Below are 12,784 nucleotides of genomic sequence, written 5' to 3' on the forward strand. Positions count from 1 at the left end.
ACTGTCAGCTTTAATTTGAGGGTATTTTCATCCATATTGGGTTAACTGTTTAGAAATTACAGTACTTTCTGTACATAGTCCCCCAAATGTAAGGGACAAAAAGTATTGGGACAAATTCACTTGTGTATTTAAGTAGTAAAAAGTTAAGTATTTGGTCCCATATTCATAGCACACAATGACAACATCAAGCTTGTAACTCTGCACATTTGTTGGAGGCCCTTGCTGTTTGTTTTGGTTGTGTTTCAGATTATTTTGTGCCCAATAGAAATTTATGGTAAATAATGTAGAGTAATTTTGGACTCACTTTTATTGTAAATAAGAATAGAATATGTTTCTAAACACTTTTACATAAATGTGGATTGCTACCATGATTACGGATAATTCTGAATGAATCATGAATAATGATGAGTGAGAAATTTACAGATGCACAAGTATCATACCCCCAAATACATTATTCCCAATTTATTTCTAATAGGGCCACAAAATAATCTGAAACACAACAAAAACAAACAGCAAATGCATCCAACCAATTTGTAGTCAGAGCGCGCTACGAATATGGGACCGACTACTTCACTTTTTATTACTTAAATACACATAATCTGCAAAATTGTAATTATTCGCCTACTTCCTCATGCCTTTGGCACACATTGTATATAGACTCCCCCTCTTTTTCTACTGTGTTATTGACTTGTTAATTGTTTACTCCATGTGTAACTCTGTGTTGTCTGTTCACACTGCTATGCTTTATCTTGGCCAGGTCGCAGTTGCAAATGAGAACTTGTTCTCAACTAGCCTACCTGGTTAAATAAAGGTGAAATAAAAAAAAATATTTAAAAAATAAGTTAATTTGTCCCAATACTTTTTTAGGGGGACTATTTACAAAAGTGCTGTAATTTCTAAATGGTTCACCCGATATGGATGAAGATACCCCCAATTTAAAGCTGACAGTATGTGCTTTAACCTCGCAGTCATTGTGTAATTTCAAATCCAAAGTGCTGGAGTACAGAGCCAAAACAGCAAAACAACGTATCAATACTTTTGGAGCTCACTGTACAACAGAGGATACAGTATATTTCAATGAAAATAATCAAATTCAAAAGTTTAAAAAAATAAAAAATCATAGAATGAATGTAAACCGCATGAAAGACTTGAGGTCCTACGTACCTCTCTCTGGCCTGGTCATTTAACTATAATCAATGCAAACAACTTATCAAGTCATTTAATCAATCTCCTATTACAGTATTTCACATATAATTTAACTCCTCTCTCTTACTACTCTCCTGACAAAATGTTCATACATTGTTTCATTAGGCATAATTATTATGTTGTTTGCTCCCAATTTGGTTTGAGATTGTCACTTTCAGGGCGCTATTCGTGTGGTGATAGGTCTGGTTGACACGGGGCGTGCCCACGTGCAAATGATTTTCAACCCTATACTGTCTGTATGATATAGTAACAATGGCAATTACTCCCAAAGAAATGTGACTGTCAACAAGTACTTGCAGTTTTGCATCAGTTCATAAACCATAACCATGACTGGCAGTCAGGTGTAAACATCTGTAAAACATTGCCAAATGCTCTTATTTTACGACAAAGACTTCAGTGCATTTTCATTCCTTTTGGCTCCATAAGCTGAAAACCCTGATCAGATCGACAAATCAGGGGTATTAAGGTTCAGAACGCTTCTCCGGGCAGTGGCTTTTATTCAAAGTCTGCTATCTTTGGCAAGAGAGTGCATCATCCAGTTCACCTTGGTCTTCCAGCTCTCTCTCAGAGCTTCGTTAAATTTGACTTTGAAATTCTTCAGCGCTTCTTCCTCCGATTTCCCCAAAGCCAATGAGTCCTTAGAAAAGGGTGAGACAAGAACAAAAATATCAGAAGGATGACGGATGTGCCTTTACCATTTAAAACAACTCACATTACTATATTGGTAATCATCATCAATATTAATATCATGATCATTAGATTATCATCATCATTGTTAGCAAGGTCCCTGCCACCACCACCATCAACATGATCATAATCACCATCATTGAGGTCCTTGCAACCAACATCATCATCACCATTATCATCAATCGCACTAGTCATCAACATCATCACCATCATTAGTAGCTGCAGACGTATCCTTGTAACCATCACCAAATCATAACCATATTTTGAAAACTGATCTCAGGTGTAGGACCTTGCATAGACGTTATCTGACTACTGTGGCTAAAACTAGAAGAACTAACAAGTGTAAAATAGCATAAATCATTGTGTGTGTAGGAGTGATGTACTACAGTATACATAATGCTCCGTTCAACATATCCGGCAATAAAAGGAGGCGCCCCTCTCACCTTTAGGTACTGGATGTCCTTGAAGGAGCTCAGCTCAGGCAGTCCGGCTGCTTTCATCATGGCAAACAGGTTAACAAACAGAGTCCCATTGCGACACAAGATCTTATAGGCCTGCTCACAGCACTCTCTGAACCTGTTGGTGGCACAATACGAGATGTACCACACCATTATAATGGAGCTTCAGGATCACCGTAAAATAAGTATGCATGGTTATATAAGTACGTACAGGTATAAGTAAAATTATTCACAGTTGGGTGCTAACAAATCACCAATAATATGAGATTGACAAATACATTAAGATGATCGGATGTGCTCCCTATAGTCTCTGATTTGGAGTAAAAACAAAACAACAAATGGAATTATATGAATACGGTGACAGATTCGTAAAACATCATTATGTATCTTTCTGTTTTATTTTTTATCTTGGTACAACTCTATATTAACAGAGACAATACAGTGTTGGATATGAACAATATATACTATATAATACTATATAACACAAAATATGCCATTTAGCACACTGTTTTATCCAAAGAGCCTTACTGTCATGTGTGCATACATTTTTCGTATGGTTGGCCCCAGCGGGAATTGAACACATGATAGGGGATTGTGTCACGCCTTGGTCTTAGTATTTTGTGTTTTCTTTATTTATTTGGTCAGGCCAGGGTGTGACATGGGTTATTGTGGTGTGTTTTTTGTCTTGGGGTTTTGTGGGGTGTCTACGTAGTCTATGGCTGCCTGAGGTGGTTCTCAATCAGAGTCAGGTGATTATCGTTGTCTCTGATTGGGAGCCATATTTAGGCAGCCATATTCTGTGAGTGTTTCGTGGGTGATTGTTCCTGTCTTTGTGTTTGCACCAGATAGGGCTGTTTCGGTTTTCGTTATTTCATTTCGTTATTTTTGTAGTTTCTGCATGTATAGTTTTTCCTTCATTAAAATATCATGAATCATCATCACGCTACATTTTGGTCCGATCCTTGTTCTACCTCTTCGTCAGAGGAGGAGATAGAAGAGAGCCGTTACAGATTGATAGATTTCATGTTTTACCTTTCAAACTTCTCACTGTTGTTGGTCCTCCCTTGTTGGATGACGTGGACAAAGTCGTACGTCAGAATAAAAGGCACACGTTCCCTGTTGATCCCAAATTTGCTCTTGAAGTTTCCCAGAAAGTGCCCAAAGTCAATGTGGAACAGCTAAAAGAGGAAAAAAAGAGGGAAGACAAGCAGGAGATTAACAGATGTTAAGTGACTGTCCCACTGGATGTCATAAGGTGAATGCACCAATTTGTAAGTCGCTCTGGATAAGAGCGTCTGCTAAATGACTTAAATGTAATGTAAATGTACCACACCATCCAAACATTATTATGAAACATCATTATTCGAGATTTCCATTGTAGCTGCAGGCAAGTGAGGTCTTAAAAATGGATCAGATTAAATATGTTGGTAACACAAGTATTGAATAACTCATGAACAAGCCATTAAATGGAAAATAAACTGGATGATCTCCGCTTGAGACTATCCTACCAACGGGACATTAAAAAATGTAATATCTTGTTTCACCGAGTCGTGGCTGAACGACGACGCAGATAATATTCAGTTGGCTGGGTTGTCTGTGCATTGACAGAACACCTACTTCTGGTGTGTGTCTATTTGTCAATAACATTTGGTGCGCGATTTCTAATATTAAGTAGGTCTCGAGGTATTGCTCGCCTGAGGTAGAGTACCTCATGATAAACTATAGACCACACTATCTACCATATTTTGTAAACGTCTATTTACCACCACAAACGGATGCTGGCACTAGACCGCACTCAACGAGCTGTATAAGGCCATAAGAAAATAAGAAAATGCTCATCCAGAAGCGGCACTCCTAGTGGTCGGGGATTTTAAACTTAAATCCGTTTTACCTAATTTCTACCAACATGTGCAACCAGAGGGAAAAAAACTCTAGACCACCTTTACTCCACACACAGAGAAGCATACAAAGCTCTCTCTTGCCATCCATTTGGCAAATCTGACAATAATTCTATCCTGATTCCTGCTTACAAGCAAAAACTAAAGCAGAAAGTACCAGTGAGATGGTTTGGAATGAGTTGGACCGCAGAGTGAAGGAAAAGCAGCCAACAAGTGCTCAGCATATGTGGGAACTCCTTCAAGACTGTTGAAAAGGCATTCAGGGTAAAGCTGGTTGAGAGTGTGCAAAGCTGTCATCAAGGCAAAGGGTGGCTACTTTGAAGAGTATAAAATATATTTAGATTTGTTCAACACTTTTTTGGTTAAAAAATAAAAAAATAAAAAATATTATATGATTCCATATGTGTTATTTCATAGTTTTGACACCTTCACTATTATTCTACAACATAGAAAATAGTAAAAATAAAGAAAAACCCTGGAATGAGTAGGCCAAACTTTTGATTGGTACTGTATGTTTTGATTTTTAATACATTGTATGGCTGCATGGTGCGACTAATGACGAATTGAAAAAAGTCGCTTGAATGGCATGAACTCTGCTCTGTTTTTTGTGCAGCCTGTAGACACTACATCAGTCAATCATTCACAATTTGACCAGGACTTGATAATGCCTAGAATTTCATGGCAGCATCCCCTTTGTGTGGCCGTAATGCACCTTAAAAAAAAAATCTATACCTTTTGCGGCCAGTGACCATTGTGCCCTTCTCCCTGAGGGCTGCGCACTCCATCATGTGATCAGAACTTTCTAGCAGGCTACAAGTGAAGAGACACATTGCCCAACTCCGCACGTGCTAATTCAATTCCGAGGTGCATAGAGAAGATATTGGAAGAACTGTCCACATTTACTTTTCATCAGCCAACAAGATGGCTGCCTAACGAACAGCAAAAGCACTAGCCTATGTCAATCTACTATCCCCATAGCACAAAAGTCTAACTATTCTATTCTGTGCAATAAATAAATATTCCAAACATTCTGGGACAGTTGTGGGATGCGATAGATCCCAAATTAATACAACCACTAGCATAAAAAAAACGTTTTTTTATGCAATGTGGATGACGCAACAGATCAGAAAGTTGAACTTAAAATGTTGACAAACTATTTGGCTATTTCTTCAAATTATAAGCGCAGCAATGCGCACATGGTAGTCAGCTATAAGTGTGAATGTTCCATTAGCGGAAAACACCATTATCAAAAGTCACTGCAAATGCAATTATTCATGTAATGCTAATATTATAAAGGTGCATTTTTATGGTGAAAATGATCTTCCCCAAACTGGAAACTCAGCGCTGCTTATCTATGCCAGTTAGGCATGTAAAACAAATGAATGTGCTTAATTTTAAGAAGTATTGGCCACTTTAGTTGTGATACAAATCTCATTAAAACACATTGGCCTATGGGCTAGGCCACGTGAGGTGTGCGACAATGATTCCAAAAAGGTTTTTAAAAAGACATAGTTTCTTATGCAGGGCATCATTCACAAGTGATAATATATCATTCACAATTGATAGGCTAATATTGTCACCCATCAGACTATTCTTGATTTCATCCTGTCTTTACATATACTAAATAATATATGTGTGAAATTTGTTTTGATTTAGAATGGACCATTATCATGCACCTGTATCGAAACAGGGGCAGTGGGGGAAAAATCCGTAATCTATGCACCTAAATAGTGAATGGAGGACAATTTTCCCCGTAGTTTATTTTCATGCCAGCCCGGTAGGCTATACTCCTGTTGTAAATATAAGCAATGTGCTTAATATTAGGAAAGTTGAGAAATAAATATAGTAGGCCTAGCCTATAGAAAGCTGATGGGATTCTAGTCTTTTTATTAGCGGCCATCACTCTGTTTTCTCCCGCAATTGCATTGCCTATAGAAATGTTGCGTAATGGGCTCTCATGACGTGTCTGATTAGATTTTCATATACATTTGCATTGATGTCAGAGTGATTAGAGGGACAATAGAATGCTGAGTAACAGGCAGTTAAGCAAGTTTGTTAGACTACTAATGACCAGCAGCACCATCAGAGCTTGGAGAAGCCTAATTACTGTGACTAAACGGTCATGTGGAATTTGACTGCCTTCGTGACTCGTGACCGCTGGTGTGACGGTAATGTGGTCACCGCAACAGCCCTAGGCGTAGGTCTCCAGATCCTCAAAAAGGTCTACAGCTGCACCATTGAGAGCATCCTGATCGGTTGCATCACCGCCTGGTATGGCAACTGCTCAGCATCCAAACGTAAGGTGCTACAGAGGGTAGTGCGTACGGCCCAGTACATCACTGGGGCCAAGCTTCCTGCCATCTAGGACCTCTACACTAGGCGGTGTCAGAGGATTGTCAAAGACTCCAGTCAACCAAGACATAGACTGTTCTCTCTGTTACCGCACAGCAAGCGGTACCACAGCGCCAAGTCTAGGCTCCTTAACAGCTTCTACCCCCAAACTATAAGGCGGCTTAACAATTAACAAAATGGCCACCTGGACTATTTACATTGACACCCCCTACCACCCTTTGATTTTACACTGATGCTACTTGCTATTTATTATCTATGCATTGTCACTTTCCCTAACTACATGTAAAAATTAACACGACTAACCTGTCTGACTAACCCCTGTACATTGACTCGGTACCAGTATATATATATATATATATATATATAGCCTCGCTAAAATTATTTTATTGTGTTACTTTTTATTGAATTTTTTACTTTAGCTTATTTAGTAAATATTTTCTTAACTATATTTCTTGAACTGCGTTGTTGGTTAAGTGCTTGTAAGTAAGCATTTAACAAAATCCTGTTGTCTTTGGTGCACGTGACAAATAACATTTCATTAGATTTTTTAAATGCTTTACAGATTATTATGAATTATATAAATTGTTGTCTGTCTTCACTAAAACCACTGCAAAGGTTTTGCTTTCAAACTTTGTTTTTAACAGTGGTGTGAAGTACTTACAGTTGAAGTCGGAAGTTTACATACACTTAGGTTGGAGTCATTAACTTTTTTTTGCAACCACTCCACACATTTCTTGTTAACAAACTATAGTTTTGGCAAGTCGGTTAGGACATCTACTTTGTGCATGACACAAGTCATTTTTCCAACAATTGTTTACAGACAGATTATTTCACTTATAATTCACTGTATCACAATTCCAGTGGGTCAGAAGTGTACATACATTAAGTTGACAGTGCCTTTAAACAACTTGGAAAATTCCAGAAAATTATGTCATGGCTTTAGAAGCTTCTGATAGGCTAATTGACATAATTTGAGTCAATTGGCGGTGTACCTGTGGATGTATTTCAAGGCCCACATTCAGTGCCTCTTTGCTTGACATCATGGGAAAATCAAAAGAAATCAGCCAAGACCTTAGAAAAAAAAATTGTAGACCTCCACAAGTCTGGTTCATCCTTGGGAGCAATTTCCAAATGCCTGAAGGTACCACGTTCATCTGTACAAACAATAGTACGCAAGTATGAACACCATGAACCCACGCAGCCGTCATACCACTCAGGAAGAAGACGCATTCTGTCTCCTACAGATGAACATACTTTGGTGCGAAAAGTTCAACTCAATCCCAGAACAATAGCAATGGACCTTGTGAAGATGCTGGAGGAAACAGTAAAATCCACAGTATCCACAGTAAAACAAGTCCTATATCGACATAACCTGAAAGGCCGCTCAGCAAGGAAGAAGTCACTGCTCCAAAACCGCCATAAAAAAGCCAGACTACGATTTGCAACTGCACATGGGGACAAAGATCATACTTTTGGGAGAAATGTCCTCTGGTCTGATGAAACAAAAATATAACTGCTTGGCCATAATGACCATCGTTATGTTTGGAGGAAAAAGGGGGAGGCTTGTAAGCCGAAGAACACAAGCATGGAGGTCGCAGCATCATGTTGTGGGGTGCTTTGCTGCAGGAGGGACTGGTGCACTTCACAAAATAGATGGCATCATGAGGTAGGAAAATTATGTGGATATATTGAAGCAACATCTCAAGACATCAGTCAGGAAGTTAATGCTTGATCGCAAATGGGTCTTCCATTAAGAGAATAATGTACCTTTTACTCCATACATTTTCCCTGACACCTAAAAGTACTTTTTTACATTTATATTGCTCAACCAGGACAGTATTAGGGCATCTATCAATATAACACTTTGTGTTGGAGTGTGCCTGTCTGTCCATTTAACAAAATAAGATAATCGTGCCGTCTGGTTTGCTTAATATAAGGAATTTGATGTATAGCATTTACTTTTACTTTGTACTTTACGCAAGTATGACAATTGAGTACCTTTACTACCACTGTACTTGAGTACATTTAAAACCAGAAACTTTGGGACTTTTACTCAAGTAGTATTTTACTGGGTAATAGTCACTTGAGTCATTTTCTGTTAAGGTATCTTTACTTTTACTCAAGTATGACATTTTAGTACTTTTTCCACCACTGGTTTTAAATGACGACATTCTGGCATGTCTGCCTCGTGATTGATTCCCTTTTTGAAGTTACTAAGAAAGTCTGTCATTGATCCCAGACCATTGTCACTGCTGTTGCCTAGGGTTGTGTTTTCAAGACAATTAGCATTGCTGTGTGTAGTAAGACGTGTCACTTTGTGGTAGAACTAACTACTACGCATATGTATCTATCCATCCAAAAGTATGTGGACACCCCTTCAAATGAGTGGATCTGGCTATTTCAGCCACACCCATTGCAGATAGGTGTATAAAAAGCACACAGCCATGCAATCTCCATAGACAAACATTGGCAGTAGAATGGCCTTACTGAAGAGCTCAGTGACTTTCAACGTGGCACCGTCATAGGATGCCACCTTTCCAACGAGTTTGTTCTTCAAATGTCTTCCCTTGCGATGCTGCCCTGGTCAACTGTAAATGCTGTTATTGTGAAGTATAAACATATAGGAACAACAACGGCTCAGCCGCAAAGTGGTAGGCTACACAAGTTCACAGAAAGGGACCGCGGAGTGCTGAAGCACTTAGCACGTAAAAATCGTCTGTCTTTGTTTGCAACACTCACTACAGAGTTCCAAACTTTCTCTGGAAGCAATGTCCGCACAATAACTGTTCGTCGGGAGCTTCATGAAATGGGTCTCCATGGCCAAGCAGCCGCACACAACCCTAAGATCACCACCCGCAATGCCAAGCATCGGCTGGAGTGGTGTAAAGCCTGCCGCCATTGGACTTTGGAGCAGTTGAAACAGGTTCTCTGGAGTGATGAATCGCGCGTCACCATCTGGCAGTCCGACGGACGAATCTGGGTTTAGAGGATGCCAGGAGAAGGCTCCCTGTTCCAATGCATAGTGCCAACTGTAAAGTTTGGTGGAATAATGGTCTGGGGTTATTTTTCATGGTTCGGGCTAGGCCCCTTAGTTCATGTGAAGGAAAATCTTAATGCTACAGCATTTTATAGACGACTCTGTGCTTCCAACTTTGTGGCAACAGTTTGGGGATGGACCTTTCTTGTTTCAGCATGGCAATGCCCCTGTACACAAAGCGAGGTCCATACAGAAATGTTTTTTCGAGATCAGTGTTTAACAACTTGACTGGCCTGCACAGAGCCCCGGACCGCAACCCCATCGAACACCTTTGGGACGAATTAGAAGTCCGACTGCGAGCCAGGCCTAATCGGCCAACATTAGTGCCCAACCTCACTAATGCTTGTGGCTGAATGGAAGCAAGTCCTCTCAGCAATGTTCCAACATGTAGTGGAAAGCCTTTCAAGAAGAGGTAGAGGCTGTTATAGCAGCAAAGGGCGGACCAACTCCATATTAATGCCCATGATATTGGAATGAGATGTTTGACGAGCACGTGTCCACATATTTTTGTCATCTATCGATCCATCCACCAATCACATGTAGTAGAGTCAGTATCATAGTTTTTGAGAGGTCAAGTGTGATTATTTTGACTTACTGGCATTTCCATTGTCTGTCTAAGAATAAGTGTTCATCAGTTTACTTTATGAATGATTAATTGTGTAAGATAAAAAAGCTAAACATTTTTGTTTCTTAGGTATAAACAATGAGTTCTATTCCTACCAGGAATACCCACTCTAATCAGACTTATACAAATGATCAAGTTTCTACACAAAGAAAAAAAGGAAATCCTGTGCATCTCACCTGCCCAGATTCCTTGATCATGATATTGTCGTTGTGGCGATCTCCGATACCCAACACGTAAGTGGCTACACAGTAACCAGCACATGATAGTGTGAACTCCTCAATGGCCTGGTCAAGTTTATCCCTGCTGACAAAATAGATGAGAGAGAGGAGACCACATGGGATCAGTTTGCTTTCTCCGCACTTTCTTTTATCCCTTCCTCCATTGAATGTTATATCTCTTTACCTTTCTCTCACATTCCCAAGTCAAGTGGAAACAGTGGGGTACGCACGCACACACTTGACCCTCTTTCTCTCAATATAGTTGAGGCATGAGGCAGGTTTTTGTCACAGCTCTATTAAATATTTGCAGAGAAGATTCGGAGGGTGACAGATGATTGACAGCCATGTTACACGGTCCTGTCTAGACATCTATTGGGTTCACAATGTTAAACTATTACAGCTATTCCCCATTCCATTCTAACCAAGAGGCTTTGACACTTTGCAGCTTATGTATGATGTGGAGCTGTTTTGACAGCCCTTGTACTGTACCCACCCAACATTACTTATATAACGCCAATAGTTTATACATTATTTAAAGGTTTAGCTTGTCTGTCAAAACATTGGTTATTAAATTATTGCATCTGAGCTCCTAGAGTGTGCGTCTCTCCTTTTCTTTTCCAAGTGTTCTACTCCGCTAGCCAGCACCTCGCCTAAACAGGTGTGCGTTTCTTTTGCCTCCAAATTAATCTTGCAAAGCCAGAAATGTAATTTTTTTGCGTAATTGCATCAGATGCTCGGTTAGCTTCTTGGGGGAAATGTATGAGAAAAGACACTAATCACCTGTGAAATCGTGATTGGTCTAAATGATAAGTGACAAACATCTGCGCACTGGGGAAAAAGTTCCTTGTTAGTCGTTGCCTCCCACAGCCTGTTGACAGACGCTACGATACCATCCTATGTTACGTGCGCCTGTCTATGAGAGATTAGGATTGAGGTCCCGCCAGTCAGCATCAAAGGCAACTGCAAAAACGCTGTCACAACTAGCCAGTATGATTGTCTTGGATTTAGAGGTTTAAACAGTTAATAAGCTCAGATCTGGTGCAATTCACCTCTAAGGTCAAATCATAGGTTCAGTTTAGCATGTTTGAGAGCTACCCTATCTGTAATTTGTTTCTTCGAAGATATACACTACCGGTCAAACGTTTTATAACACCTAATCATTCAAGGGTTTTTCTTAAATGTTTACTATTTTCTACATTGTAGAATAATGAAACTATGAAATAACACATATGGAACCAAAAAAAGTGTTAAACAAATCTAAATATATTTTATATTTGAGATTCTTCAAATAGCCACACATTGCCTTGATGACAGCTTTGCACACTCTTCACATTCTCTTAACCAGCTTCACCTGGAATGCTTTTCCAACAGTCTTGGAGGAATTCCCACATAGGCTGAGCACTTGTTGGCTGCTTTTCCTTCACTCTGCGGTCCAAGTCATCTCAAACCATCTCAATTTGGTTGAGGTCAGGGGGTTTGTGGAGGCCAGGTCATCTGATGCAGCACTCCATCACGGTCCTTCTTGGTTAAATAGCCCTTACACAGCCTGGAGGTGTGTTGGGTCAATGATAGTCCCACTAAACCCAAACCACCCAAACTAAACAACCATGCTTGTTAAGTGTGCCTTGAGTTGTAAATAAATCACAGACAGTGTTACCAGCAAAGCACCCCCACACCATAACACCTCCTCCATGCTTTATGGTGGGAAATACACATGCGAAGATCATCCGTTCACCCACACCGCGTCTCACAAAGACACGGCAGTTGGAACAAAAAATCTCCAATTTGGACTCCCGACCAAAGGAAAAATTTCCACTGCTCGTGTTTCTTGGTCCAAGCAAGTCTATTGTTCTTATTGGTGTCCTTCAGTAGTGGTTTCTTTGCAGCAATTGGACCATGAAGGCCTGATTCATGCAGTCTTCTCTGAACAGTTTATGTTGTTATGTGTCTGTTACTTGAATTCTGTGAAGCATATATTTGGGATGCAATTTCTGAGGCTGTTAAATCTAATGAACTTATCCTCTGCAACATAGGTAACTCTGGGTCTTCCATTCCTGTGGCGGTCCTCACGAGAGCCAGTTTCATCACAGTTTTTGCAACTGCACATGAAGAAACTTTCAAAGTTCTTGAAATGTTCCATATCGACTGACCTTCATGTCTTAAAAAATGATGGACTGTCGTTTCTCTTTGCTTATTTGAGCTGTTCTTGCCATAATATGGACTTGGTCTTTTACCAAATAGGGCTATCTTCTGCATACCCCCCCTACCATGTCACAACACAACTGATTGGCTCAAACATATTA

General features: G+C 39.8%; 1 protein-coding gene across 5 annotated transcripts in view; it reads right to left on the reverse strand.

The window, feature by feature from the left end:
* Positions 1–872: 872 nt before the first annotated feature.
* The window catches only part of pik3cd (phosphatidylinositol-4,5-bisphosphate 3-kinase, catalytic subunit delta), a 49,323-nt gene continuing 37,411 nt past the window's right edge, over positions 873–12,784 (reverse strand). For 4 of the 5 annotated variants that reach the window (XM_046343880.1, XM_046343882.1, XM_046343879.1 and 1 more), the window contains 4 exons: positions 10,440–10,566; positions 3,384–3,529; positions 2,337–2,469; positions 873–1,843 (listed from right to left, as the gene is read on the reverse strand). In XM_046343880.1, coding sequence (XP_046199836.1) covers positions 1,706–1,843; positions 2,337–2,469; positions 3,384–3,529; positions 10,440–10,566 — 544 coding nt within the window. In that variant the 3' untranslated portion in view covers positions 873–1,705. The remainder of the gene's footprint in view (positions 1,844–2,336; positions 2,470–3,383; positions 3,530–10,439; positions 10,567–12,784) is intronic. The other variant, XM_046343881.1, reaches the window with a different exon arrangement.

Source organism: Oncorhynchus gorbuscha, linkage group LG03 (genome assembly GCF_021184085.1).
Source record: "Oncorhynchus gorbuscha isolate QuinsamMale2020 ecotype Even-year linkage group LG03, OgorEven_v1.0, whole genome shotgun sequence".
Classification (NCBI taxonomy): domain Eukaryota; kingdom Metazoa; phylum Chordata; class Actinopteri; order Salmoniformes; family Salmonidae; genus Oncorhynchus; species Oncorhynchus gorbuscha.